The 25,842-nt window shown below is 45.8% G+C and overlaps 2 protein-coding genes across 2 annotated transcripts in view; one reads left to right on the forward strand and one right to left on the reverse strand.

The window, feature by feature from the left end:
• LOC119651800 overlaps positions 1-25,842 on the reverse strand; it is a 628,198-nt gene that overhangs the window by 269,457 nt on the left and 332,899 nt on the right. The gene's annotated exons all lie outside the window — the stretch shown is intronic.
• On the forward strand, positions 4,836-24,289 carry LOC119651801 (pollen-specific leucine-rich repeat extensin-like protein 3). The gene is made up of 2 exons (XM_038055586.1): positions 4,836-4,958; positions 23,558-24,289. The coding sequence occupies exons 1-2, from the start codon at positions 4,944-4,946 to the stop codon at positions 24,125-24,127; spliced, it is 585 nt and encodes a 194-aa protein (XP_037911514.1). The 5' UTR covers positions 4,836-4,943; the 3' UTR covers positions 24,128-24,289.

Below are 25,842 nucleotides of genomic sequence, written 5' to 3' on the forward strand. Positions count from 1 at the left end.
CACCCCGCCGACTTTGTGCTGGATATCGAAGCAGGGGTAAGTGACTCCAGCATGCTGGGTCTACTCAGCGACGCGGTTACGAAACTGTGGCCAATTCCTCCTTCCCGATATAAGATGCTGGACCCCCAGGAACCTCAGGACATGCTCGTAGGACCTCATATGGGTGGACACTCCTCGAAGGCCGCTGCACTTACCATACGAGGGCCTCCTTAAAGTCTCGGGGTGACGGGAGCACCCTTTCAAGCTCGACCTTCGGGGCGGGTCAAATGGATCTCCTTGTTGAGGCTGAAGGCCTTTGCTGAACCGGGGGATGCTCCAAAAAAAGCATCGGTGAAGCATCAAGCTTTCAGGGTAACACCACTGGCGCACGGTTTCAACTGAGGGCGAAGTGATGTGGCGGCACAACGGAGGCTAGAACCACCGATTGTATTGTCGGCAGTAAGAACGACCGCCGACCACTGTGTGTATTCGAGAAAACCACCGCACCTACTCCACAGACCATCTTTGATCCATCGGTAAAGAATACTGTGCCATTACCTTGCAGCACGCCGCCGGTCTTCCACTCTGCCCTGGTTGGAAAGTTCAGAGCAAAGTTTTCTGTGAAGTTCAGCTCGCATGTGACATAGTCTGTGGGGAACGCCCAAATTTTCCGAGGTACTTCGTCCAGGATGTTGCTGTTGCCGTAGGACTTCGCTGCCCAGCATCCGGACTCACATAGTCTGACGACACTGCACGCTAAAACGTATTTAATGTAGAGGTCTAGGCGGAGGAGGTGCATTCAGAGCATCTGCCAGGCAGGACTTCAGAGCCCCACTAGCACCTGTACACGCGGTTCTTTGAATGCTATAAAGCTTCATCTTATTGTATTTTTTGCTCAAAGCCTACACCATACAATAGAGCCGCACGTTAGGAACGGATACAGTGGTGTACATCCAGAGAACCATCATCGGCCGGAGACCCCACTTCTTTGCAAAGGTTCTCTTGCCGGCATAGAATGCTATACAGGCCTTCACAACCCTCAGTTCTATGTTCAATCTCCAATTAAGTTTTGGATTGAGGATTACACTGAGATACTTTACATTGCAGCAAAGGAATCAATCTTTGTTCATTCAGCCGTGGTAGGTGGAATTCAGGTATCCTTGACTTGGTGGTGAATAGCATCAGTTCCGTTTTGGTTAGGTTTATGCCGAATCCGCATCTTGTGGCCCACAAGCACACCTTTCGGAACGATCCTGACACTAATATCACTAAATCTTCTTCGCAAACTCCAACTCCAAGCAAGGCTCTCACTCCTCCTCGTCGGCGGGAAAGTGCGTTTAAACCAGCAGCTTCAAGGGTTTCACTAGAAACTTTTTAAGAAAGGATGGGTTCTTATGTTCCTTGGATAGAATATTTCTGAGCCTCGCGTATTTACTGGTGCTTTCAATGTTCGACTTGTACTTCTTCAGGCAGTCCTTGTATGGCTGCCAATATTTATGCCTGTAGCAGACGTTGAAGATTTCCCTGGTCAGCTTCCTGAGGCTGGAGAGATCTTCATTCTACCAAGGTGGCAGTATTTTCTTGCTCCTTGGCTGCGCCGATTGGATCTAGGTTGTTGTCCGGTTTTGCAGAGCGCAACACTTTTACCTTTGCGTTCCTGACTTCGAGCCGCACTTCATAGTTGACGATTTCCGGTGCCTTCAGGCACTCTCGGTTTATACAGAGTAGAAAAGGTTGGCTGTTTGTCTGGGGTTCCTCCTCCGTGATAACAATCCAGTCGTCCATGGTAATTCTGGGGTTTTGAAGGCGGGGGATTGTACGAGCTTGTCCTTATTCATGTGGATCTTCGGCAACCAGATGAGAGCGACCGGTCTCCTGGAAATCTCGTCGTAAGGGATGAAATTGAGCTTTACGCCTTCACAGGCGTCGCTGATCGTAGCGACGCAAGGACCGAGAAAGTCCCTAGAAAATTGGAACCCACGGACCTCCTGAGAGCAAGCAGAGCAGGGGATGAATCCCGTGTGTTTGTCTTCGACGTTCAGGAGATGCTCCAGCAGCCTGACCTCAACATTGGTCCACACCTCCGGCGCTGGTTTGCCGGCGGGTCCTGGCCACGTCGCTGAAGGGTTTCGCAATTCGTGGCTCATCGGGTGGCTTTTGGTGCGTACTTTTCTTCAGATGTTGCTTCGCATCTGAGCTCTTGCCCACTCTGCTCTGTTTGTGATCTTCCTCGACTTCGTCTTGAAATCGATTGCATTTCAGGAGGATGGGCTTCGCCTTTTGCTCCTGCCATGGTTCCAGTATATCTCTTTTCATGACCTACTGCCACTTCAGATGAGTGCAGACTCAGGTCTGATCGTCCTAATTAGGCCTTTGGAGCATTCACCTACTGCATCACCGCTGGCCAACCAATGTGATACATCGTGTCGCGGTGCCACCACTGTCAACTCATCATAATCGCGTACGGCGGGCACGTCAGTCACGGTTTTTGCATAGTTTGCAGGTGGTGACGGCTTCAGTTTGGCATTGCGTCCTTGAGCAGACGCAGCAGACTGGTGACGTCTCGACCTGATGTCGAGCACAGGGCCGCTGGAGAGTATCAGATTCTTCCCCAACACCAGCACTACGGGACTCGGAACAAACTCTTTGCGACTGGCTGTGCAGGAATGTCTTTCAGAGGTATCGCTTCAGGCCACCGCATGGATCTATTGATGATTGTAGTGATACCTGAAACGGTGCAAGTCTCTCAAAGGATCAATGATGTCGAGGAAACGCTTGGTGGACCGAGGGAACACTCATATCTCTTTCCTGACATCCTTTGTTGTTTTGCACCTCTGGGATGCGATGCACTGTCCGGCCCAAGAACGAATGTCCTCATGGAGAACCGGTGACAATTCGGTGTTCGAACAAGATCGTGAACGGCGTGAAATACTTCCTTTCGGAAATTGGCCGGAATATATGGCCTTGGTCTTTTGTCTGAAGTCTCTTGATATATACTGCGTGTTGAGCTCTCAAGCTCTGATGAACTGCGTCGTCCTTCTGCGCCTCAGCGATTGCTGGAAAATCGGCGGAGGTGGAGATTTTGACCTCTGCAACACGTGACAAAGCGTCACCAACTACGTTATTTTTTCCAGACAAATGTTGAATGTCGCAAGTGAACTGGCTGATAAAGTTCAAGTGCCGAAGTTGACGATGGGACGCTTGTCGGGCTTTGGTTTCAAAGAAAAAGTGAGTGGCTTATGGGAACTGCCAGATTTGAGTCACTTTTAGGTAAAGAGCAGCACCTGCGGCAATGTCTGAAACATCGACGAATATGGCTAGGGGTGCATCTTGCTGAAGGAATGCCAGAAGTGTAGCATTCACTAGCTTGGTGGCCTTGGCTTGGTGGAAACCACACAATTAGACGGTTTTTACATTTGATGGATCCCCCGACGTCGAGGGTTTCGGGTTAGGAGTACTATGTCTGGTATTCGCTACACTCAGTTTGATGGCAGTGGATTCCAAGCTGGAAATTACTAGTCCGTCTGCCTTCTCACTCCGGGAGGTCCCTGCGGTTGATTTCAGCACAGCGGTACAATGGCTGGCATCGAGTGTACTGCTTTCGACGGCTGCTGTCTCCTGGTTGGAGGCCAGCAGCTCATCCTCCGATGATGCGCCTTGTATCGCTCCATCTTTATCTATCCTCGGTTTTTTCATTTTTAAAATTGAGTCCTTGTCTTGATCCCACGATTAGTCCGGGAAGAACGTCCATCCTGGCTAGTACGGCCACCAGGGTAAGGACCTTATTTGAAACTGAAGGTACCCAAGGTATTCACAGGTCACATACTAAAGACCAAGCTCCCAAGCTGACGAATGACGTCGGAGTCATTTTTTAAATAAGGACAACACTTTCTTTGTCAGGCACGTAGTGCTGAGGTCATCATCAAAGTAATGTCGTCCAGAGGCTTAAGGGATGTAAGGACAATTAGAGAAGAACCGATAACCACTGAGCAACGTATATACGCAGTTGACGCAAGAATACAGGCCGCGGCATTTCTTAAGCAAAAGCTGAGTATGTTGTTCGTGCAATACATAATCCACATATGCTAATGCAAGAATCTATGGTCTGACTTTCATTCGGTTACTTAACTGATTCTAGGTCATCTGGAAGTTTTCCAAAGAAATTTTTTGGTTCCTTTGCAGATTGCAAAAGTGAAGGTCAAACCACAAACATATTTCTTGTCATTTCTTTAGCATAAATGTTATCTCCGCCCTATTGACACCTTCAAACAATTGGCTCCAATTCAATAAAGATACAAACTTCAGATATTCAGAAGAATTCATCGGAAATATAATTTTTTTCCAGGATATGATCCTGCTGTCCCAGACAAGGCTATATGCAAAACGAAATTATGAAATCCAGGTCATGGCCTTGTGCCTGATACTCCTTTCAAAAAGGTGGCTCCCAGCTCTGAGCCAAGCATCAATCCAAGGATTTGTGCCAAAACGGAAATTCTCGGTGAAATTAGATGCGCTCCTCAATTCATCCCCCGGGCCGAGCATTCAATATCCGGCAATGGGCTATTATCGGGGAAGAAAGCAATCCATATTTAACATTTATTTCGACTTCCTCCCTGTTCGGTGCGAAAATGACGGCACGACGAGAAACAATTTTGGAAATTTGTTAACAATATGACGACGTGAAAATTGATTGCAAATACGAGCCAAGTAGGTGTACACAACGACATACACTACCCGCGTCATGTACCAATTGCATCAGGTGTGTAATGAATGAATGAAGACAGGTAGCGTACCAGAGGTGGGCTTAATGGATGAGCCCAAGGGTTATAAAAGAAATCGATAATACGTGGCTTGATATCAAACGTATTTTGACTGTACACTGTACGTACGTGTCCAATAGCCGCGAATTTATTTTAAATCGCGAGTTTTTTTTACGAATTTGTTTTTCTTACGGTGAAAGTGAAATGAAGTCAATTTTGGTAAGTTCAGGTTTGTTTTTGTTGTGAGCGATGGATTTTGGGGTGCTTGGTGTTAATCTGATGGGAATTCGCGGTTGGCGTGGTTACGTAAGGAGTGCGTTTGAGTCTACTCTTTTCTCGAAGTGAAGTAAGCTCCTGGGTATCAAACCCCACAGGACCATTGCATACAATCCGCACTCCAATGGGGTGCTGGAACATTGGCACTGGATAATACAGGCCACCTTAAAGGCTCGTGATGATCCGTCGTGGTCGCAATCCTTGCCTTTCGTCCTCCTTAGCCTCCGCACAGCTCTCCGTGATGGGTTCACGGCCAGCTCCGCAGAGTTGGTGTACGGGAAGAGTCTGCGATCCCCGCCGACGCCATGCTGAATATCAGAGCAGGCTTAAGCTTCTCCAGCATGCTACGTCTGCTCAGGTACGCGGTTTCGAAACTGCGGCCGATTTATCCTTCGCGACATAAGACACCGATGGTCCACACAGAGATATGCTCGCAGATCCTCATAAGAGTGGACGCTTCCCGGAGACAGCTGCACCCACCATAAGAGAGTCCCTTTAAAGTCCTTAAACAACAGCAGCACTGGGTCTCCTTGTCGATACTGGAGGCCTTCGCCGAACTGGGGGACGCTCCATAAAAGTGTCCGCGGAGCATCAGTTAGTTAGTTTAGTTAACTGGGGGGAGCCGCAACTCCGAGCACTCAGGCCGTTATTAGGCCCATTGTACTATCCCCGTAAGTTGCCTATTCAATGTCTTCCCGCCTACGGTGTTCGCAGGCTTTAGCGAATCTGAGAACATTCTCCAGAGGAAGAGAGTGTGCAGATTCTTCATTGAAGAAAACCTTGCCAAGGTGTCTTCGTCTGAGATCTGAGGATGCCGGGCAGCTGCATAAAAAGCGCAGGGCTGTTTCCTCCTCCTCCTCACATTGGCTGCACACAGCCGAAACCAATACCCCAATCTTTTCTATATGGTAGTTTAAGATGCAGTGTCCCGTCAAAAGTCCTACTAGGGTTTTCATGTCCCACTTCTTAAGGGACAACAAAAATGCCGCTCTAGTGGCCCTAGGCTCCTTCACAAGGATTTTCGTTTGCCGGCAAGAGTCCAAATTTCTCCACTCGGTTGCGTGAATCCTTGCAATTTCACCCTTCAGAGTAGACTTGACAGTAGATGGTCGGATTCCAAGAGCTGGTTCTGGCCCCACCATTGTGGATCCAGGCCCTCGGCGAGCCAGTCTATCAGCTTCCTCATTACCGGCGATGTTAGAGTGCCCCGGCACCCACATCAGGAATGTTTCGTTCAGTCGGCCAAGTTTCAGCAGCACCTGATGACAACTCAACACCAACTGGCTTGATATGTTGTTGCCATTTAGTGCTGATAATGCCGCCCGACAGATTTGAATGGTGCGACCCTTCCATTTTTGTCGCAGACATTCTTCTGCTGCCAATGAAATGGCATATATCTCCTCCTGGAATATGGTCGTAATTTTTCCGAGGGGTCGGGCCAGTTCTATAATCGGATTCTCCGAGAACATTCCTGACTGACCCGTCGGTGAAGATTATTAGGTCTCGGAGACACCAGCTGTGGATTACATGCAGAGTTGCATTCAAGCGGTCACATACTGTGACCGCAAACTTGCCGGTAATTATTACGGCTAGGTCGTCCGCAAATGCTTGCGCGAAGACTTTTTTGTCCTCCAGGAGCCACAGCAGGGTATCCATCACCACGAGCCATAACAGTGGAAAGAGAACCCCTCCCTGTGGGCATCCCCTGAGACATCCTGCTTCAATAGACTCCTGGCCGACCGATATGTGGATTTTTCTCCATTCTAGCATGTGAAGGGTCCAACTGATTAGCAGTGGTTCGATTCCATGCTGCCTTACCGCATCACGAATTGCCGCGAATGAGGCATAATTGAAGGCACCTTCAATGTCCATGAATGCGCCTAAGGCGTATGATTTTCCGGACATCGCCTTTTCAATTTTTGCCGTAAGTTCATGGAGTGCTGTCTCCGTGGATTTGCCTTTCTGGTAGGCGTGTTGCCTATGGTGGAGTAGCCATTTAGGAATGTGTGTATCCCTTATGAACCGATCTACTAATCTTTCTAGTCCTTTTAGCAGAAAGGACGTTAGGCTGATCGGTCGAAAGCTTTTTGCGTCTGTGTACGTGGGTTTTCCTGGTTTGGGAATGAACAACACCTTCACATCCCGCCATTTAATTGGAACATAAGCGTGTGCTAGGCATGCACGATATATATTCCGAATGTGTAGACCCAGGGCATCCATTCTTTCTATTACTAGTGCAGGGATGATGCCTTCCAGACCTGCAAACTTGTATCTAAGGAACGAGTTAAATGCCCATTTCACTCGCTCCAGTGATACTACTTTGCATGCCAGATTCCAGTCTCTCGGTTGAGAGCTGTATGGACCTGTTGGCCCCGAGATTAGATTTTGGATGCTGCCTAGAAAGTGTACTTCAAGCAAATGATTTGCCGTTTCTTCATCGCTTTCTGTGTACTTCCCATTCTGTAAACGTAAATAACCCAGTTTCCGGCTAGGTTCTTTGACCAGAATCCGCTTCAGCTTTGAGGTTGCCTCAAGAGAGTTAGTCTCTTCGCAAAAGCGTCTCCAAGATGATCGTTTAGCCGATCTTATGCTCTTCTTTAGAGCCTTCTGTGCCTCTTTATAGCGATTCCAGCTTCCAGCGATTAAGGAGCATCCTTGTCGTTCTCCTCTGTTTTGCCAAATCCGAGTTCCACTATGGTGTTTTACCCTTCTTTGGCATCTTGAGTGGACAGCTTTCTTCGAAAGCTTCTCTCATGCTAGTTGTAATCATCTGGGTTGTCTTCTCAATTCCAGCAATGGATTTGATGCGCCTCCCAGGGATCGTGACTCGGGCGCTCAATTCTGTTTGATACATTACCCAATCTGTCTTCCTCGGATCCCGAAATGGAGTGGGTGGAGGTGGATCCATGCCCATAACGAAATCAATGCGTCTGTGATCCGAGAGTGTGATATCGTTTGATACTCTCCACTCTCCGATCAGAGCCGCGATGTCAGGAGATGCAACCGTGATGTCGATAACCTCTCGCCTGACCACGTTGAAGAAAGTGGGTTCATTACCCACATGTACGATCTGCAAATCGGTTTCTACTAGATACTCCAATAGTCTCGATCCTCTTGCATTGGTGTTCGAATTTCCCCAGCATATGTGGTGAGTGTTGACATCACATCCTGCTATTACCCCCATGCCTCTACTTTTGGCATATTGGATAGCTCTGATGAATGTTCCACTGGGAGCGGCTTCTGCGTCGTAGGGGAAATATGCAGAGCACCATAGTATCTCTTTATCTCTCTGTTGACTTTTTATGGTTAGCTTAGCCGATGTGGTGTCGCCATCACATAGGTCGTTAACCAGGTTAGCCTGGAAGTCTTTGGAGACTACCATGCAGGTGCGGGGTCGATCGCTTCCATTGGCATACAATAGGTCAGCATGTTGGAAGTTTAGGCCCCTGACTGCCCCACCAAAAACGCACGGTTCTTGTATGAGGTATATAAATGTCTTGCAGCTATTGATCCGACGACTGATAAGTGCAGTCGCTGCTTTACAATGCTGCAAATTTATTTGGGGAATGTGGCACGTCATCTACGTTTCAGATGTAGATGCCGGGGGCTGCATGTCCCCTTCAATGGTTTTAGGAGCCGACACTTGTAACGTGACGGTCCCCAGCCCATAGTAGAGCCGGCAACCCGATTTTTCGATAGTGAGAATAGTTCCCGGCTTATCGGTTCTCTCTCCTGTTTTGCTGCCTAGCAGCAACCAGGTGGAAGTGTTAAGGTTGTTCTGTACACCAAGTTGTTCCAGAACCCTGACACCATTTTGCTCTTCTTCTGGAAGCCAAAGAAAGCACTTCTTGATCGATGGAAGCTCAGAGACTCTTTTCAAGGTTAATCGCGCACCCTCCCACACATCGTTAAGGGAGGAGCAGTACTGCCTGAGCCACTCGTTCATGTCTTCGTCGGCAAAATTCAGCCGTAACATTTTACGGTATACACCTACCCACTCAAAGCAAAGCTTAATGCCTTGCACGGACGCAGTCCTTACAGCTAGGAAGAGTTTCCTCCTAAGCTGTTCGCACTGCTCAGTACCTGAGCCGGATGGATTAGAGTCGTCATACAGGACCCATCCATCGGCTTCGATAGCCTTGACTGCAAATGAAGGCCTAGCCGTTGCCGGCCGTGCCCTCTTTGCTGCCTTTTGTGTCGAAGAGTTAGGATCGTCCGAGAACCGCTGCCGCTTCGGTTTCCCCTTAGCCGCAGGTGCCCCGAACGCTCCTTTCCCTCTCAACCTTGGCACAGCTCTTTGGTTATGCGTTGCCCGGAGGCGGTTTGCCGGAAGGCGGTTTGCCCGGAGGCGGTTTGACCGGGGGCTGTTTGCCCGAAGGCGGTTTGCCCGAAGGCGGTTTGCCCGAAGGCAGTTTGCTGTCCGTGGACAGGTGCTTACCCATGGGCAAGACTTTAGCCTCAGCAGGTGGCGCCGATTGGAGCCTGGGGTCAGGAGTACTGACAGAAGGGGCCTGCTTCGGCTCGTCCGTTAAGAACTGGGTCCCAATTGAATTGGTTCCAATTGAATAAGTGGGGAATCTGAGTCTAGACTCAGGTTCTCCATCGATGAGCTCAGGGTTGCCCCTACACTCGGGGTTGGATCGTCAGGATCGAAGTTTAATTGTGTTTGCTTAATAGGTTTATGTTTTTGTTGTTTTGTTTTTTCATAGTTGGCTGTCATGGCCTCAATTTTTCCGGGGAAAGTAAGTCGATCTCGGCAGAGCCCCTTTTTGCCGAGACAAGGCTAGTTGAAACTGGGGGTCGCCTGGTACCCAGAGTTCATCGTTTACGGCCACATCTTAACCCCTGTGACCATTCATCCCTCGGCACGGTAGTCCCACCTTGGCTTGGGGTTTTGATTACCGCTTGGCTTCAGGTGTCACCACCCGTTTCCTGGAGGATCTTCCTTACTGAGCTCTCTCACCACGACAAGGTAGGTAATCGTCCCGACATAAAACACCGATGGTCTACACAGAGACATGCTCGCAGATCCTCATGAGAGTGGACGCTTCCCGGAGACAGCTGCACCCACCATACGAGGCTCCCTTCAAAGTCCTTAAACAACAGCAGCACTGGGTCTCCTTGTCGATACTGGAGGCCTTCGCCGAACTGGGGGACGCTCCATAAAAGTGTCCGCGGAGCATCAAGTTCGCCCGGTAACACTATTAGTGTGGGGTTTCAACTGGAGGTTGAGTTATGTGGCGGCATAGCGAAAACGAGAACCACCGACTGAATTGTCGACAGTAAGAACGCCTCCGTCGAGGCACTAAACTGCTGCGGACACATCTGGCGGCCTGATACGAAGCCGGCGCGCTACACTTCCTCCTTCTTGTTGCTTATACAGGTTTAAACTGGGCAGTTCACTTAGTTGTCCTAACTATGATGGTATTCCGGAGGACCCGGAGCATGTCTTCTTTCATTTTTCTAGCTTTGCAGAGGAAAGAAAGGGTCTAGAGAGAGTCTTGAAATTCTAATTGGGGAAATGCTTGTGTGTGATGAGAACTGGAATGACAGGGAATATCAAGGTCGTGGTATTGAAAACACACGAAACAATGAGACTCGAAAGGCGAAAGTTCGAGGGTGGCTACGTTCTTTTGAGTCTACCTCAAGCTCAAAGGACCTCCGAATTATTCAGTGAATTCCTAGGTCTATCCATCTTTTCAGGAGTTTTTTCTCCGGTTTAGATTCGTTGGACTATTAAACAAATCACTCCGAGTGCAATTTGTCTGATCCAGTGCACCCTCAACCCCTTAATCCTTATTCACTCATTATCCTTGTTTACTCATCCTGGTTGTTTCCGTAAAGGATGAATAGAGGAAACTGGTAATAAAGTGAATGTAAAAACATGTAACTAGCGTTGATTTAGTTTTCACCATACTCTCTTCCCCCATCCTCAGGAGAATCCTTAATTAAGTTTCTGATTTTCCGTCAAAGGATTCATTCAACTTACCGCCATTCTGGTACTTTGAAAACTTCCTAACTGCATACTTCAAGCTTTTCGTCTTTGTATTTTTACTTTTCCCGGAATACAAACTAACTTCCTCAAAAGCATACCTTACAGTTCTCGCAAAAAAGGATCTAACTTCCGAAAGCCTTTCCTTGAACATAAGCAAACAAAGCAGTATTAAAATGAAAATCTTTGCTAAGTAGGAGCGAGCCTTTTAATCTGAACACAAGTTTTATCTTCAAGTGTATTTTCATTCTTTCATCTCTTTACCCTGATTCGTAATGATCCCGAAGCAGAGATAGGTTTGAGACCAGCCAGCCATCCGGTACTATGTGCCTCCCTTTACCGGTCTTCTGCTAGCATCTTAGCTCACCTAGACCGAGGGAGAGACATAGGGAGCAGACGAGTCTCACAGCTCTTCAAGCGAATAATGTGTGGACTCAGTGGCTGAGCTTAGTGTCCATTTCGTTCTGTTTTTCGTCCTTTTTTTCCGATTCCTGGCTTCCAATTCGGCAATGGTAGCCTGGAAAGACTGTTTATCTGAGCAGTTTGAATTTCCTGCAAGGACGAAGAGAAGGAGGGTCCAATTGTGCAAGGACTCACTGTGCATGTACGGGGGTGGACGAAGACCTACATACAGGCATGCCACCTAAAAGTCTTTATTCAATTTAAGTTGATCTCTTTATTTCGGAAATCGGATTTGAGCGATTATCTTAAGTCCTTCTTATTTCTAACTTAGTTACTCTGGGAAGATTGATTGAACAAGTGAATTAGAAAGTTGCTCCTTCATTTTTATTTTGTCCTGTTTATCGACTAGCCCGATTGCCAGCTCAACTGATTCGTCGAGTGACTTGGAGATGGTCAGGCTGACAAACTTCCCATCGTCCCAGTCTCCTGACATTTTTTTACTCTTTTGATTTTTATTAAGGACTCATCCGTTAACGTTGGTCGAACGGATTTTTGAGTGGATAAATTTTGCGAGCGACTTCCATCAAGTCCTTTTTTATATACCTTCCTTCCTTTAACGTCCAATTGCTTCCTTGCCGGAGGCCAGGCCGGAGAAAGGGGGGTGATGCGCCTCCGTATCCATAAGCCCCCGATTTAGGGAAATCTATCCTCAAATCGTTTTGTTTCATCGAATTTAGTTCCGACAATTTCGATTCCTTATCGTTCGTATATGAAGTCAGTGAATGACTCGTCGTAACGTCAGAGCTGACGGCACAGTCTTCAATACGGAGTATATGTATCTGGAGACCGACACTCTCGGTATCAGGGAGCACGCTCCTTTTTGACGTTGATGCAAACACTTTCCCAGCCATTGTCTCTATCGGGGAGGATAACTTCTCCGAAACGTTGTCTTGATAGAGAAAAGGATTATTGAAAGGATTGATCTACTTCAATGATTTTTTCAGATATGTATCTAAATCCACTCATGTAAGATAAAAAGAATTTCAGTTGTGCATCTCGCAAAATACAGGGGGACCCACCAGAACCGGTTGTAGGAGTCACACACAGTACAATGATTGAACAAAATGGAAACGCGAGGGTAATCGAAATCGGGAATAAAAAAAAAAACTGAACGTGTCCTGACTCCATATCTTGGGGGCGTAGGGATCATCCCACCATGCTCGAGTACTAACAACACACAATCATTGTCAATTGAAGTTCGAAACTCCTGTTCTCTTCCTGCTTAAATGGCAATTTGAATATTTTTGACATTGAGTGGATTGAAGTTTATTGAGAGTGATAGGATACGTCAGAAGGAAGGAAGTACGCAAAGAAGAAAAATAACATAAAGAAGTTATTTATGGTGAATTTGTTCACTTTGTTGACTTTCAAGGGGTGTGTAACTGGAAATAAATGAGAGGGTTAGGGTATGTGTAATGAGATTGTTAAAGATTAGCGGGGTGACCCAGAAGGCGTGCGGAATTGAATTAATCATGTCGTCCGTCCTCTCGCTCTCTATGGTTCTGAGTGTTGACCGACTATAAAAGACAATGAACTGCGCCTACGAGATTTATAAGCGGGCTGGCCTAGAAAAGTCGACGACTAATTCACACTGGATGGCTGGGATGATTGACGCTTCGCTGTGGTATATTTTGCTCCATATTCATGTTGCGATGGTTGAGGAGGTAGAGGACTTGGCTGTCAATTGCGTTAACCCGGATCCGAATCCCAGTCATCATGGATTGAAACTAAGGATGCAAACAGGTTAATGCCATGCCATGCTCCACGAAGGAGTGAACTAGAGGCATATAATCATGCCCTGTCGGTCACAAGTTTTTGTTGGGTTTAATATCGTTACTTTGCATGAAAGATGAAGACGTTCGAAATTCGCTGGCTTCAACCGGGGTAACACCAGGCTTGTTGACAATTATCACATGGAGAATGGTTTCTGGGTCTGTGGATCGTAACACTGGTCAACATCATAATCATCATCAACGGCGCAACAACCGGTATCCGGTCTAGGCCTGCCTTAATAAGGAACTCTAGATACTTCGGTTTTGCGACGAGGTCCACCAGTTCTGTATTCCTAAAAGCTGTCTGGTGTCCTGACCTACGCCATCGCTCAATCTCAGGCAGAGCCTGCCTAGTTTTCTTTTTCTACCATTGATATTGCCCTTACAGACTTTCCGGGCTGGTTTATCCTCATCCATACGAATTAAGTGACCCGCCCACCGTTACCTACTCAACCGGGTTTTATCCACAGCCTGATGGTCATGGTATCGCTCATAGATTTCGTCGTTATATAGGCATCCGGTGGATCAAGCCACCGTTGTTTTGGCCGGCATTTTGGTCGTTTCCCATCGACATCTGTATTCAGGCAAATTACCGTCCCTTCATGAACCCTTTTGGATTTGAGAATACCAGAAAGTCGTAGAGAGCTTAGTACGGTGGATTTGCTAGCTCAGACATAATTATTGTAATAGTTTCCAGTACATCTCAAGTCAAAATTTGGCAATTTGGCAATTCCGGAACAAGCTCTCTCACAAATTGGAATGGGCCTAACACCAGGTTCACAGGTTTCAAAAGTATTCAACTGTGATCTGATAGAGATCTCTGATTGGACACTCACCACGTCTCTGCCCTTTTCTCCAGTAAACAAATAGTATAATATTATTGGCATCATCAGAGCCTTCATAATTCAATCAAGGGCTAGGAAGCAAGAAGGTTGGTATAGTGCCTCAGTTATACACCGATGGTGCTATCAATAAAGTCAAAACGAAACTTCGATTTCCGAGCTACGTGAAAGTAAATGTCTTGCGTTGGAATCGCAACCCATTCGCAAGTTGACAAAATCCTAGGGGACAAAAAACAGAGCCAGGGATGAAAATGTTACAGTTAGCACTCCTCGGTCCCTCAAAATTCACACCCCCAAGAAAATTCACTTTGGTCTTGCAGGGTGCTTTTTTGTTGCCGTAATGGAGGCTAAATTCCGTCCTTCAACTGGTGATTTCAAGCCATATAATCAAAGAAGACTTCCAACACCTCCCCTTCCAATTCCAGTTTAACATCGGACACATTGTTGGAACCTAGCAGGGAACATAGAAAACCATGTAAGTTTTGTCTGGCAACGATATAAGCTCTGGGCTTCTCACGGTTGACATCTTTTAGGCGAAACTCATACTCTCGATTGTATATATTGAATTATTTAACCCAGAGCCCCTTTATAGTAATATTTCTTCCAATCCAGGGCGCATGTATCAAAGCAAGATCCCTGTCGCTTCCCTAACAAAACTTATTTTAGCCAAAACACGCTTCCAATGAGGACGTTGACTTGAGTGTTCTAAGTTCCAGACATTAGTTTTTGTTCTGCCTTTTACAGACTTCCGACGCTCTCATTCAATAAGGGACAGGAAAGCCAGACTACTGCTTTGAGCCGTTTACTCCTTACTGCTAAGATTACGTCAGAAGGTTGCATCAATGGACCTGGTGCCTCTCTAAATCATCATCATCATCAACGGCGCAACAACCGGTATCCGGTCTAGGCCTGCCTTAATAAGGAACTCCAGACATCCCGGTTTTGCGCCGAGGTCCACCAATTCGATATCCCTAAAAGCTCTCTGGCGTCCTGACCTACGCCATCGCTCCATCTTAGGCAGGGTCTGCCTCGTCTTCTTTTTCTACCATAGATATTGCCCTTATAGACTTTTCGGGTGGGATCATCCTCTTTCATACGGATTCAGTGACCTGCCCATCGTAACCTATTGAGCCGAATTTTATCCACAACCGGACGGTCATGGTATCGCTCATAGATTTCATCGTTATGTAGGCTACGGAATCATCCAATCATGTAATTTCAGTTGGCCCGGCATGGGTCCTCCACATTATTGACTTGGATGTTTTATTCGCCCGCATTGCTTGCATCGAGAATGGGTGCGAAAATATATCCATTCTGAAGGTCTTTATTTCGGCCATTGTCACAGCAATGTTACGTCTCTTTCCAGCGATTTCCACCAGCGCAAAATCTTCGACTGCATGACTGATAGACGGCGTTTATTATCTAGAAGGACTATCCATCATTTGGATCCATAGAGTTTGAAAGGACAAATGACTTATAGTCGATTTTAGATTTGAAGAGTTCCTTGATGAGTTGTTAGAAATGGCGCCCAATGTGGGTCGTAAATATAGGAAATAGATGGTTCTGGTTACAAATTTTATTCTCGACTGCCGAATAAAGATGACATCTGTCTGTCAACAGTCAGTGGTGCTCAGAGGTAGCGGCGAGGAAGATGGGGCGGCAACCCTATCGGCCAAACCAAAACCAAGTGGTCGAGGGGAACCTCCATAGTGGTGGCACCGGGAGACGCTGTAATTGCTTTGGTTTGCCAGCCGTGATTCAGTAGGCGAATGCTCCGAAGACCTAATTAGGGCGATCAGACCCGAGTCTGCACGGGGACTCATCTGAAGTGGCAAATTGGTCACGAAACCTTACCAGGGGTATACTGGTACCATGGGAACCGGGAAACCCCCTGGACTCACATACTTCGGGTGAACTCCTGTTGTATGTGAGGACAGCTCGGTTATTTGCGGTTGGCCCCCCTAGTGGGAGTTTCATGGTGGTTGTGGTTATGCTCAAGCGAGAAGAGACCTTCGGGCCTCGACGTGGTGTTGCGTATCAACACGGGTGCCTTACTCCATAGTTCGGTAGAGATTTAGGTAATTCTTGCATCCACCAATATGAATGCTAAGCCATGCACTTGGTATAGACTGGTAGCGTTGTTGCTTGTCTCAGCGGGACTCTGATTGTAGTCACAAAATCAATCCGTGTCTGAGAGGACCGTAGGATTAAGTCTCACGACAGGTGCCTACGTAAAACACTATGGGCTTCACTTGTCGACAGTTAGCTATTTAACCTTATCTTCCATCAGCCTATTGAGATGAGTGACTTCAGAAAAGTTTGATAAGTCCATCCTCTGTAATGTACCACAGACTAATGTCTTATTTATCTTTATGACTGTGTTGAAAACTATTCTCCGTCCGAGTTTCCTTAAAAGCTGTATGGCATCCTGATCTACGCCATCGCTCCATTTCACGGTCCGCCCCGTGTTCTTTTTCTACCGTAGATATTGCCCTTATAGACTTTCCGGGCTGGATCATCCTCATCCAGATGGATTAGGTGACTCACCCAACGCAATCTGTTGAGCCAGATTTCATCCACAACCAGACGGTCGTGGTATCACTCATAGATTTTTAGTTAACTTTGGAAACAAACTGAAATCTAGTGGGGACATTACTTTACTGACTGCTCTAAACTTAAAACGTTGGTGTTTTTAAATTGAACCCTTCCACGAGGAGCCACTTTTCTCCAGGCCAAAAGCTATTAACTCATACATGCCGCATTATGTAGTCAGCACTGTCCCACTCCTCCCAACAATAAGTGGCCTTTATTTTTTTAGAAACAGGCACATCTAGTGGAATCTATGCTAACCAATGCTCTAGCAAATTAGCCAAACTTCCCTAGATGGACCCATAACAAAGAATAGGCTAATCTAGTCAGAGCTTTCAGCGTAGATCCAGCAGTTGATACTCAAAACTGTCCTACACGATTCGGCCAGAATTCTGAGGTTTTGTTGGCATTCCTAGAGTTTAGGTCTAGTTCGAAGTGACACTGTAGCTTTTAATGCTGGATGACATTCAGAGAGAATACGGATTTCAGCACCCTCGTTCTCGTTGGACACAAGTTTGTTGCATAAACTTCTGACAGAAAAATAATAGTATATTGACCCAGGGCTTGTGACATATCCTGTCTTAAGTTCAAATCATACATCTCGGGTTCAGTCCTTTTTCTTGCCTTAGATCTATCAATAGATACTCCAGTATGTGGCTCTTTAGTTGGTTAAAACTCCGAGGATTCTAGTCTTACCTAACTATCGTGGTGCCAAATTTATTTAATCCAAGCGACTTCGAGGCTAAGTTTGTGATTTCCCTATGCGCATATGTCATTTATGTTGGTAACATCAACTTTCCTATTAGTACGACGTCCAAGGGTGACAACTCCAGCAACACCCAGAATGACAAGCGCCGCTTTTAGTGCAATGCGGAGGCAGACAAGCGAAGACAGCTTTTAGGCCGATTGGTGTTTTGACGTAAGCCACCATAGCTCCAAAACTGACAGGACTCGCTTTGTCTATAATAACTGTGTTCCTAAGGTGGGATCTTGTTAATTTATCTGACTAGCCGTTGGCATGTTATCTGTAAGATTCTCATTGACAACAATGAAGAAGTGGTGAATTGGTGGAGGTCTCCTTGCCTAACGAGGGAAGTCATATTGGCCGGAAGTCAATGCTCTTGGAGGCTTTCTAGCCAGTAAAATTATTTTATGTAGTCCTGACAGTTTCTGAAAATTGGAGTTTGGCCAAAATAAAAATAAGCTTCAACTGTGGGAATGAAGGTTTCAGACCCTTGGTTGACAGTAATCAGGCTGCTATCTCGATTGTACCCATTTATGTCAACCAAGGATAACAGGAGAGTAATTTTCACAATAAATTCTCTGCTGGCATGAAGCTGCTACAGGCACACTTAAAGCTCTTCCTATGGTCCCTGCAATTCTTGCAGGTCTGGTATTTTCACTCATCCGAGAATTTCGGCTCTATGAGATCTTTCCCAGCGAGTAGAGGATGAAAAATAATAGCGGTATTACCATCACCATAGATGGTCCCAAGCCCGTTTCAGAAAAGAGAAGGATCATGAGTCTGGGGAACATTAATTCGACAAAACATAAGGATTCGCTCTTACTTCCCAGAGTGTAATAGCGCAGTGCTGTAAGAGGAGGGAGACCAGTGCAGTGCTGTAAGAGGTCTCCCTCCTCTTATAGCACTGCGCCATTGCATTCTGGGAAGTAAGAGTGAATCCTTATGTTGTGTCGAATTAATGCTTACTAGGCGCTACATTATGTCCTGAGAACCGGTATGGGAAGGAAAGGTGGCATTGGGTTCATGATGGACGATCTGAGTGCCAAGGTAGGCTTTGACAATGCTTGACGTAGAGATATAAGATAGGGAAACATGGTTTTCCCGACTGCAGCTTATACCATCTCGTCATCAGCGACACACCGTTCGAGCAAGGAGTCTACCGTAAGGCCAGTTGGGGGAACAGGCAGTTAACCAGATCGACCAATTGCGGTCAGCAATAGATTTAGGGGTTATTTTTTGGATGTGCGAAACAGGTGCTGAAATTGGCCTCGAGTGAAGCTCTCACTGGATGGTCGCTTATCTTCGATTGCATATTGCGAGGGAATCTTCTGGAAGAGGTGGAGAACCACGAATCTCAAAGCGAAATGCGAGCCGCTTCTCGAAGTCAGAAAGTTCCTTTGTAGTTTGCTTATCGAAGGTATCAAGGTAATGAGGAAAATCCTGATAGAAATTTTCATATTAAGCAGGCAGCATTCCCACATGGAAGATTGTCTTCGACTTAAGTCCCTTTGTCTTGTCAAAGTATCATCGCTATATATTGGATAGTCTTTCTTTTATCATTCCTTCCAGGACGCGATTCAGAGATAGAACCTTGCCTTTCTGTGAAAAAGGCAAATAGAAATGCTACCCTCCGGTAAAGCCAATGATTTTTGATCTTTTGTGTCTGCCTAAAATAACTTTCGAAATGAAGTCAACATTTTAAGATTTTGGAGGCCCATCGAAAAACTACCAAAGTTTCTATGAAGATCCTCAAGAAAATCTTTGGAAGACGCTGGATGGTGAATCAAGTACAATGGCAGCTTATTCACAGGGCCCTAGAGAGAAAATCCGGACCCAGGCCAGGCCTCTCAATTACTCTTTCTTACCATAAAACTTCTCTGAGCGCGGAAGTGAGCCTACACTTTGACCTGCCTCTCACCAGATTTGCTCATATACATATAAGAGCGACTAAGTGAGAATGACCATAAATGCAGGTGTCAGTAGATTGCCTAATTAAAAGAGAGCTCGAGCATCACTAGATCGATAGTAAAACTGAACCAACTGGGAAGGAACCTAACTGAAGCCAGAATTACATCAATTTTAAGCATGAGAGTTCATAAGATGTGACCAATCTGTTGAAGCCTACATTTAAGGGAAACGGGCCGACAAGGAAATAGTTGTCCCTTTTGTCCTTTTTGATGGTGAAGTCGACTTCTGGTCTGGATCGGATTTAATGAACTTGTAGAGATGTTTCTACCAATTTAGACCTCCGCTCTATAGGAGCAGTGTTGATTCGCGGCCAAAGTGAAAATGGTAGTATCTTTTATGGTAAGAATGGTTCACGACCGAACGGTGCCTATCGCTAGAAATCTTGTGGATTCAAATGTTTCAATAAATTCCGTTGGTGAGATGGTCAAGCTTGTCAATTGCTAGCCTCTTGATTTCGCCGCCCTGGTTAAGAAGTGGTGACTGATGTTTATGTTTGCCTTAATGTCCAGAACCTACCCTGAAGAAACCGGCCCAGGGTTAAAATTTTGAAGTTATGAAGCATTAACAATTTGAATCGGATTTGGTGACATGAACCTAGCTAGGCCCTGGCTAATTTCCAGATATTATTTCGCCTCAGTAAGAAACCAACAAGGGGTGAACAAAGCTGTGTCTCACTATGATATACCTGAGTGAACTGGGTTCAGGATACAATCCGGATTCGAAGCAAAGTAGTCTGAACCGCTTATAAAAGGTTCTAATCTCCTCTGTTTAAGCTTCTGGGGGAAACTACACCATGCCTGCGGGTGCGACCAGTGAAATTGCTCAGAATCTTGGAGATCGAGTGCGGGTTAAAGTCGATTGAAATAATCATTCGATATCAAAGTCATCAGTCAGTTCTAACTTCATACGCCTTCTTGACACGTTTGCGTTTAATGATCCCTTATTTGTTTCAGCGATAGTTCATAAACTCAAGGGAAGAGTAGGGCCTTTCATTACTTCGTCAACCATGGGTTCAGATCCTCCTAATTAGTCCTATGAGTGACCTGCATTTTAAGCTATCTAGTTTCGAATTTTCCATCGTATCAATCCGCAGTCCATCCAACATTAATAAATTGCTTTTCCTCTACCCAAGGTCCAAGGTCTTTCATTGATGGTTGCTCAGACACTTAGTCTCATACTTCTCCAATGGCTTTGTTAATTTTTAGGAGAATGAATTTCACTGCATGGCGTAGTCAGCAGTATAATTGTCACTCCTTCTGAATGTGTGACCTATCCACTGCCACTTCCGCATTTTGACCACATCGCTCACGGGTGACCGGCCTATGTACTGACCAAGTCCTTCGTTTGATACAGTATCAGATCAGCGTACTCCGGCGGTATGACAAAAACCTGCGTTGACGAAGGCTTGGAGCTTTTTAATACTTACACTCAACACAGACTGAACACTAGCACAGAACAGTTTCGACTTCATGTTGGTGCTGAGATAACTGCATTTCCAGGTTTTTCCAGTTTAATGTCCTCAGTTGAAAACGCGCTTTCTAGATATACAATTCAATCGACGCTTTGGATGATCTGCCCTTTAGTGCAGTTAGGGAAAGTGCGATGACCAGTGAGAGGCCAAGGCCCATGACTCGGTGAGAAAGAATGCAAATGTCACCAATACAGTCGACGTGGGTGAAGCATGCCAGATACATTCCCCGTTCAGACTAACGAACGCTTTCTCGACTTCAATGAAGGGCAGGTGAAGTCAAGATCAAGACTCCGCGCACTGATCTAAAATAATCCGTAGCGTGTTAATGTGGCTAGTGCAGGATCTGGAGTGGAAACCAGGCTGCTCTCTGTCGATCAATCTTTCGAGATGCTCTCTGAGAATTATTTTGGCAGGGAGCACGCAGATACCCCTCCAATTGTCACATTAGGAACGGATACCCTTCATCGGGATCCTAACGATCATCCCCATCTTCCGTAGGCTGGGAAAGGTCTCGGATTCCCAAGATTTCTCTACGAGTGGAAGTAGCAGATCAGCGGTAACTATAAGCGCAGCGATAAGTAACTCAGCGTCAGGACCGTCAAGTCAAGCTTTACTTCGTTTGAGTGCAATGATTTCTTTTCTACTCAGAGGAACAATCCGCATCCACATGTTACAGTGTCTAGCCATGATATCTACAAGAAGCGGAACCTCACCTCACCTCACCATAGTTAATAACTGTGATGAAGTGTTGTCATTGTGGATGAGAAGTCTTCTGTTAACGTCTGTCACAGAACGATCGAAAAATTGTGGCATCTTCCACTTCCCAGACCAGCGTAATAGCAAACTTCCTTTTGTCACGGCGCAAACTATGATGATCGTTCCGGGATCACTGCCCCAACTGGCCTTATGGCAGGTTCTGTGCTCAAACAATGTCCTACCAATGACGAGGTGGTGTAAATTACAGAAATCCACGAACCTCCCACCATTGCCTTTGCAGTCTCCACGACCGTGTTTCGCCACCATATATCCGAGTAAGGTGTTGTCAGAGACCACCTTTGTATTCAGATCGCCAATCAGAATTACAGTATCACCTTAGGACTGTCAACATGTTAATAATTTGGAGTCATTGCCGTTACGCAAATTGTTTGCTCCGCTACAGCAATCCATTGTCAGCTGAAACTAGACTTGGGGCTCCCTCAGCTCGGCTAGGAGAAGGGAGGAACCCACCTAGGGTCAGAAGGACATGAGTGTTAGAAGCGGATTTGCCATTTCTCTCGGTCGCAAGCTTGGTCCAGGTTAAGTAGAAGGGCTCTCCTTCAAACTACCACTGTTTCTGTTAGTCCTTGGATCGTTCCCGTCCCGTTCAGATATCTTTTCGTATTCCCATAATATTTTTACCTCTTATCTTTCCTGAAAATAGATAATTCTGTCACACAACCTTTACACTGATACCAAAAACAGTCATCAAACCTACTCAATGTCTCATAAATACGAATGGGACCTGAGCCTCCAGCATCTCCCATTACTCGAAAATTTGTATTCGCCATCAAGAGCGAATATTCCCTCGACACACTCAACACTGAGCCTAACCCCGACCACTGGTAGCATTATCCGAGCATAAGATTCAAATCTAATTAACAATACAAAATAATGGATGGTTCCATTCCACAAGATACATCCTGACTTTAAGGACAATCTATTGCAAACGACTACCAGGGAATATGGCTATTGGGAATTTAATTTACCATTAAAACATGTTTTAGGAAAATTAGTAAATCGCTCCAAATATTTGCTTGGCTCTACATATGACATAGTTGAATTAGCTAGAGATAGTGGGCATAGAGCTAAAGGACGACGCTCGGCTAGCCAAGGAGACCTCTCAAAGGTAACCGCACAACAAGCATCAGGAAGCCGTCATGGAGGATTGAGTTTAGTGCTTGCGGCTACCGTCACACTCTAACACTAGTCATAAACACAAATCCAATATTACTGTTTGCCTCGTTGCTTCTGGGTCACTGCTCCTCAAATATGGACAAAGGTGCTTCGTGCAATTTAATATCATCAACGAAGGAGAGCTGTGCGTAAGGCACCCCCCGTCAATGGAATGTTGTGTCATCTGCAGCGGTGACGATGACACTCTTAGCGAAATGTTGGGTCAAAGGAAAGGATTCCTATCAAAACAACCTGGAGCCTCAGCTTGTTAAGGGAACTCATTGCAGTTCCGTCAATTTGCATAGAAAGGACTCCCTAACTTAACCGATGTTCCCTTCCTGAACGCTACTTATAATTCCAAGCAAAAATAGCTACAACCTTAGGCTATTGTGAGATTGTGACGGATATTTCCGTTTCGCTTGACTTTCCTTAAATTTCTTGAATCTCCATCGTCTTCCGATGTCCTGTCAGACTGGCACCATTTTGCGGTACCCAGTAATGCAAAATACGAGTATGGCTCGGAAGTTGACGCGTTTTTATTCTCCAGAGTTGCTTTGAAATTAAAATAAATTGCAGCCATGCGAGAAATTACTGTGAACCTCTTTGATTTTATGAGATACTCACATCACATTACTAAGAGATACTTGCTTTCATGGGGCTAGCTCAAGTGTTTGAAATCTCAAAGGATTGAAATCACATAAAAGTATTTATCTTTCAAGTTTAAACGCATTAATTCATTCGCTAACTGGTTTATTCTTTTATATTTCAGATCATTTCAACCCTCCTGGTGGTGGCTTATGCTCGACCAGAACCACCAAGTGGTCGTTATGGACCGCCAGCTCCACCACCAAAACCTCAATACGGACCACCAGCTCCACAAAAATACAGTCCACCTTCGCCACCAAAACAACAATACGGACCACCACCACAAGAGTATGGACCACCTGCCCAGGAATATGGTCCTCCAGCTCCTCAATATGGACCTCCACCACCAGCGAAGATTGTTACTAAGAACATCTACGTCCATGTTCCACCCGAGGAGCCAACTGAAATCGTTCGAAGTCAGGCAATTGAAGCTCCAGTTCCAAAGAAGCACTACAAGGTGATCTTCATTAAGGCACCAACTCCACCAACCCCAACTGTGCCAGTCATTCCTGTTCAACCCCAAGATGAACACAAGACTTTGGTCTACGTGTTGGTCAAGAAACCTGAACCACAACCTGATGTTGTTGTACCATCGCCTGAACCAACGGAACCAAGCAAGCCAGAGGTTTACTTCATCAAGTACAAGGAGCAACCAAAACCAGCTACACAATATGGTCCACCTGGACCTTATTAGTTTAGGCCAATTGTTAGTGGGGATGTAAACTAAGGACCTTGTTTTGATTGATTAGTTGATAAGATGAATTGCCTTAAAATTGGGACTGTTTTCCTGAATTTGTATTTTATTGAATCGAATGGTGACAATGTTTGTAATAAAATCAATCCGAAATTTTAAAAACTGTAGTATCTTCTGAAGATTTAGATGTTATCCTATTTTATCATTTTGTCGCACAAATCTCTCAATTTTGTAAAATGTCCTTAAATTTTGAAAAATAACTCCAATTTGAGGTTAGATAGAGCTACCTCACCAGAGGTGACAGTAAAGCCATGCCAAACGCCGTAACCCTGCTGAAGTTGCCCCCAAAAACTCTCGCGATCGGGGTTTTTTGTTGTTGGAGTGCCAGATCCTACTTGATTTAGGGCTGGTGGTAATCCTTCCCGATATGGAGTCAGCGGCTGCCAAGTAGCCTGTGTAGATTTCGCCCTTTATAGCTGCCACCAGGACGGAGACTGCTGCAACTGAAGTATTAAAAAGATGGAAGCCTGACTTGGCCAACCCGTCGGCCTGCTCACTCTCCTTCAACTGGGAACAGAGAAAAAGGGTAACCCTGAGCATACCTTTCAGATTTTTCAGCGCGTCTCAGCAATACCCCACTAGCCTAAAGGTTGTTTCCACTCAGTAGAAAACCTTAAGGGCCATTTGGCTGTCAGTGGCCAAACTTATGTTACTTGGTTGCTTGGATCATTTCCAACGCATAGACAAACAAGTTCGCTTAGGATACACTGGCGAATCCTAGAAGACCGAAGAGTCCGGCTTCACAGTGCGGTTTTGAGAATAATCTTGTTTCGAAACCCCGGACCGTTTTTGATCAGTCTGTAAGGTCCATCATGTCTTAGCCGCGCATCACATCGCTGGTGTTTCACCCTACCTGGATAGCCCACGGCTTGCGTGTGATGTAATCCGTTTCGAATCCCCTGAGTTCCCTAGCTACTTCGCTGTCTTAAACAATCAGAACGTAGTTGAGGCGCCGATGTTTGAGACCTTACCTAATTCAAACTCTTCCATGGAGAAGCAACTTTTTCCTATTTAGACCGTAGGTGTTATGAACGCCACGCTGAAGGGAACGCTGAGGAATGAGCAACTAGTGATGTGTAAGCAACTGGTTTGATCTCAGTATGTGGAAACGGAAACGCGCGGACTCTACACCGTAAACCTGGAGGTACCCTCGTCCGACGGGTCAAAAAAGACGACGCTCGTTGGGAATCAGGTTATTGGCATTGCTATATTAACAAGTATAGTAAATTTAGTGAAAACGAATGTAAGGTGTGGCGAACTCAAATGAATCAGATGACGCCCATTGTGGGGCCTAAATCCACGATTTTGAAATGAACCGTGATACGTATCACTGACTTGGCTAGGCGGGTATAAAATTTATAGACTGATATCAACTCTATCCAGCAAATCGAAAGCGAAACTTGGTACTGGAATTAGCTATTCTCCTCAGGTTTACGGTTTCGAAACCTAAAGAATGTTTGGCCCCACTCTGGGCTCCACTTATAATGCACCCGGATGAATTCAGCTATTCGCTACAGAGCCACCCCTCCCCGTCTCCTTTGTCTAGAGGTAATGACAAATACAATCTTGATGAAACCACCAATAGATTCGACAAAATCTTCGTCCACTTTAGAGGGTTTTGGATAAGTTTGCCTTACTCATAATAATAATAATAA

Source organism: Hermetia illucens, chromosome 3, assembly GCF_905115235.1.
Source record: "Hermetia illucens chromosome 3, iHerIll2.2.curated.20191125, whole genome shotgun sequence".
NCBI lineage: Eukaryota > Metazoa > Arthropoda > Insecta > Diptera > Stratiomyidae > Hermetia > Hermetia illucens.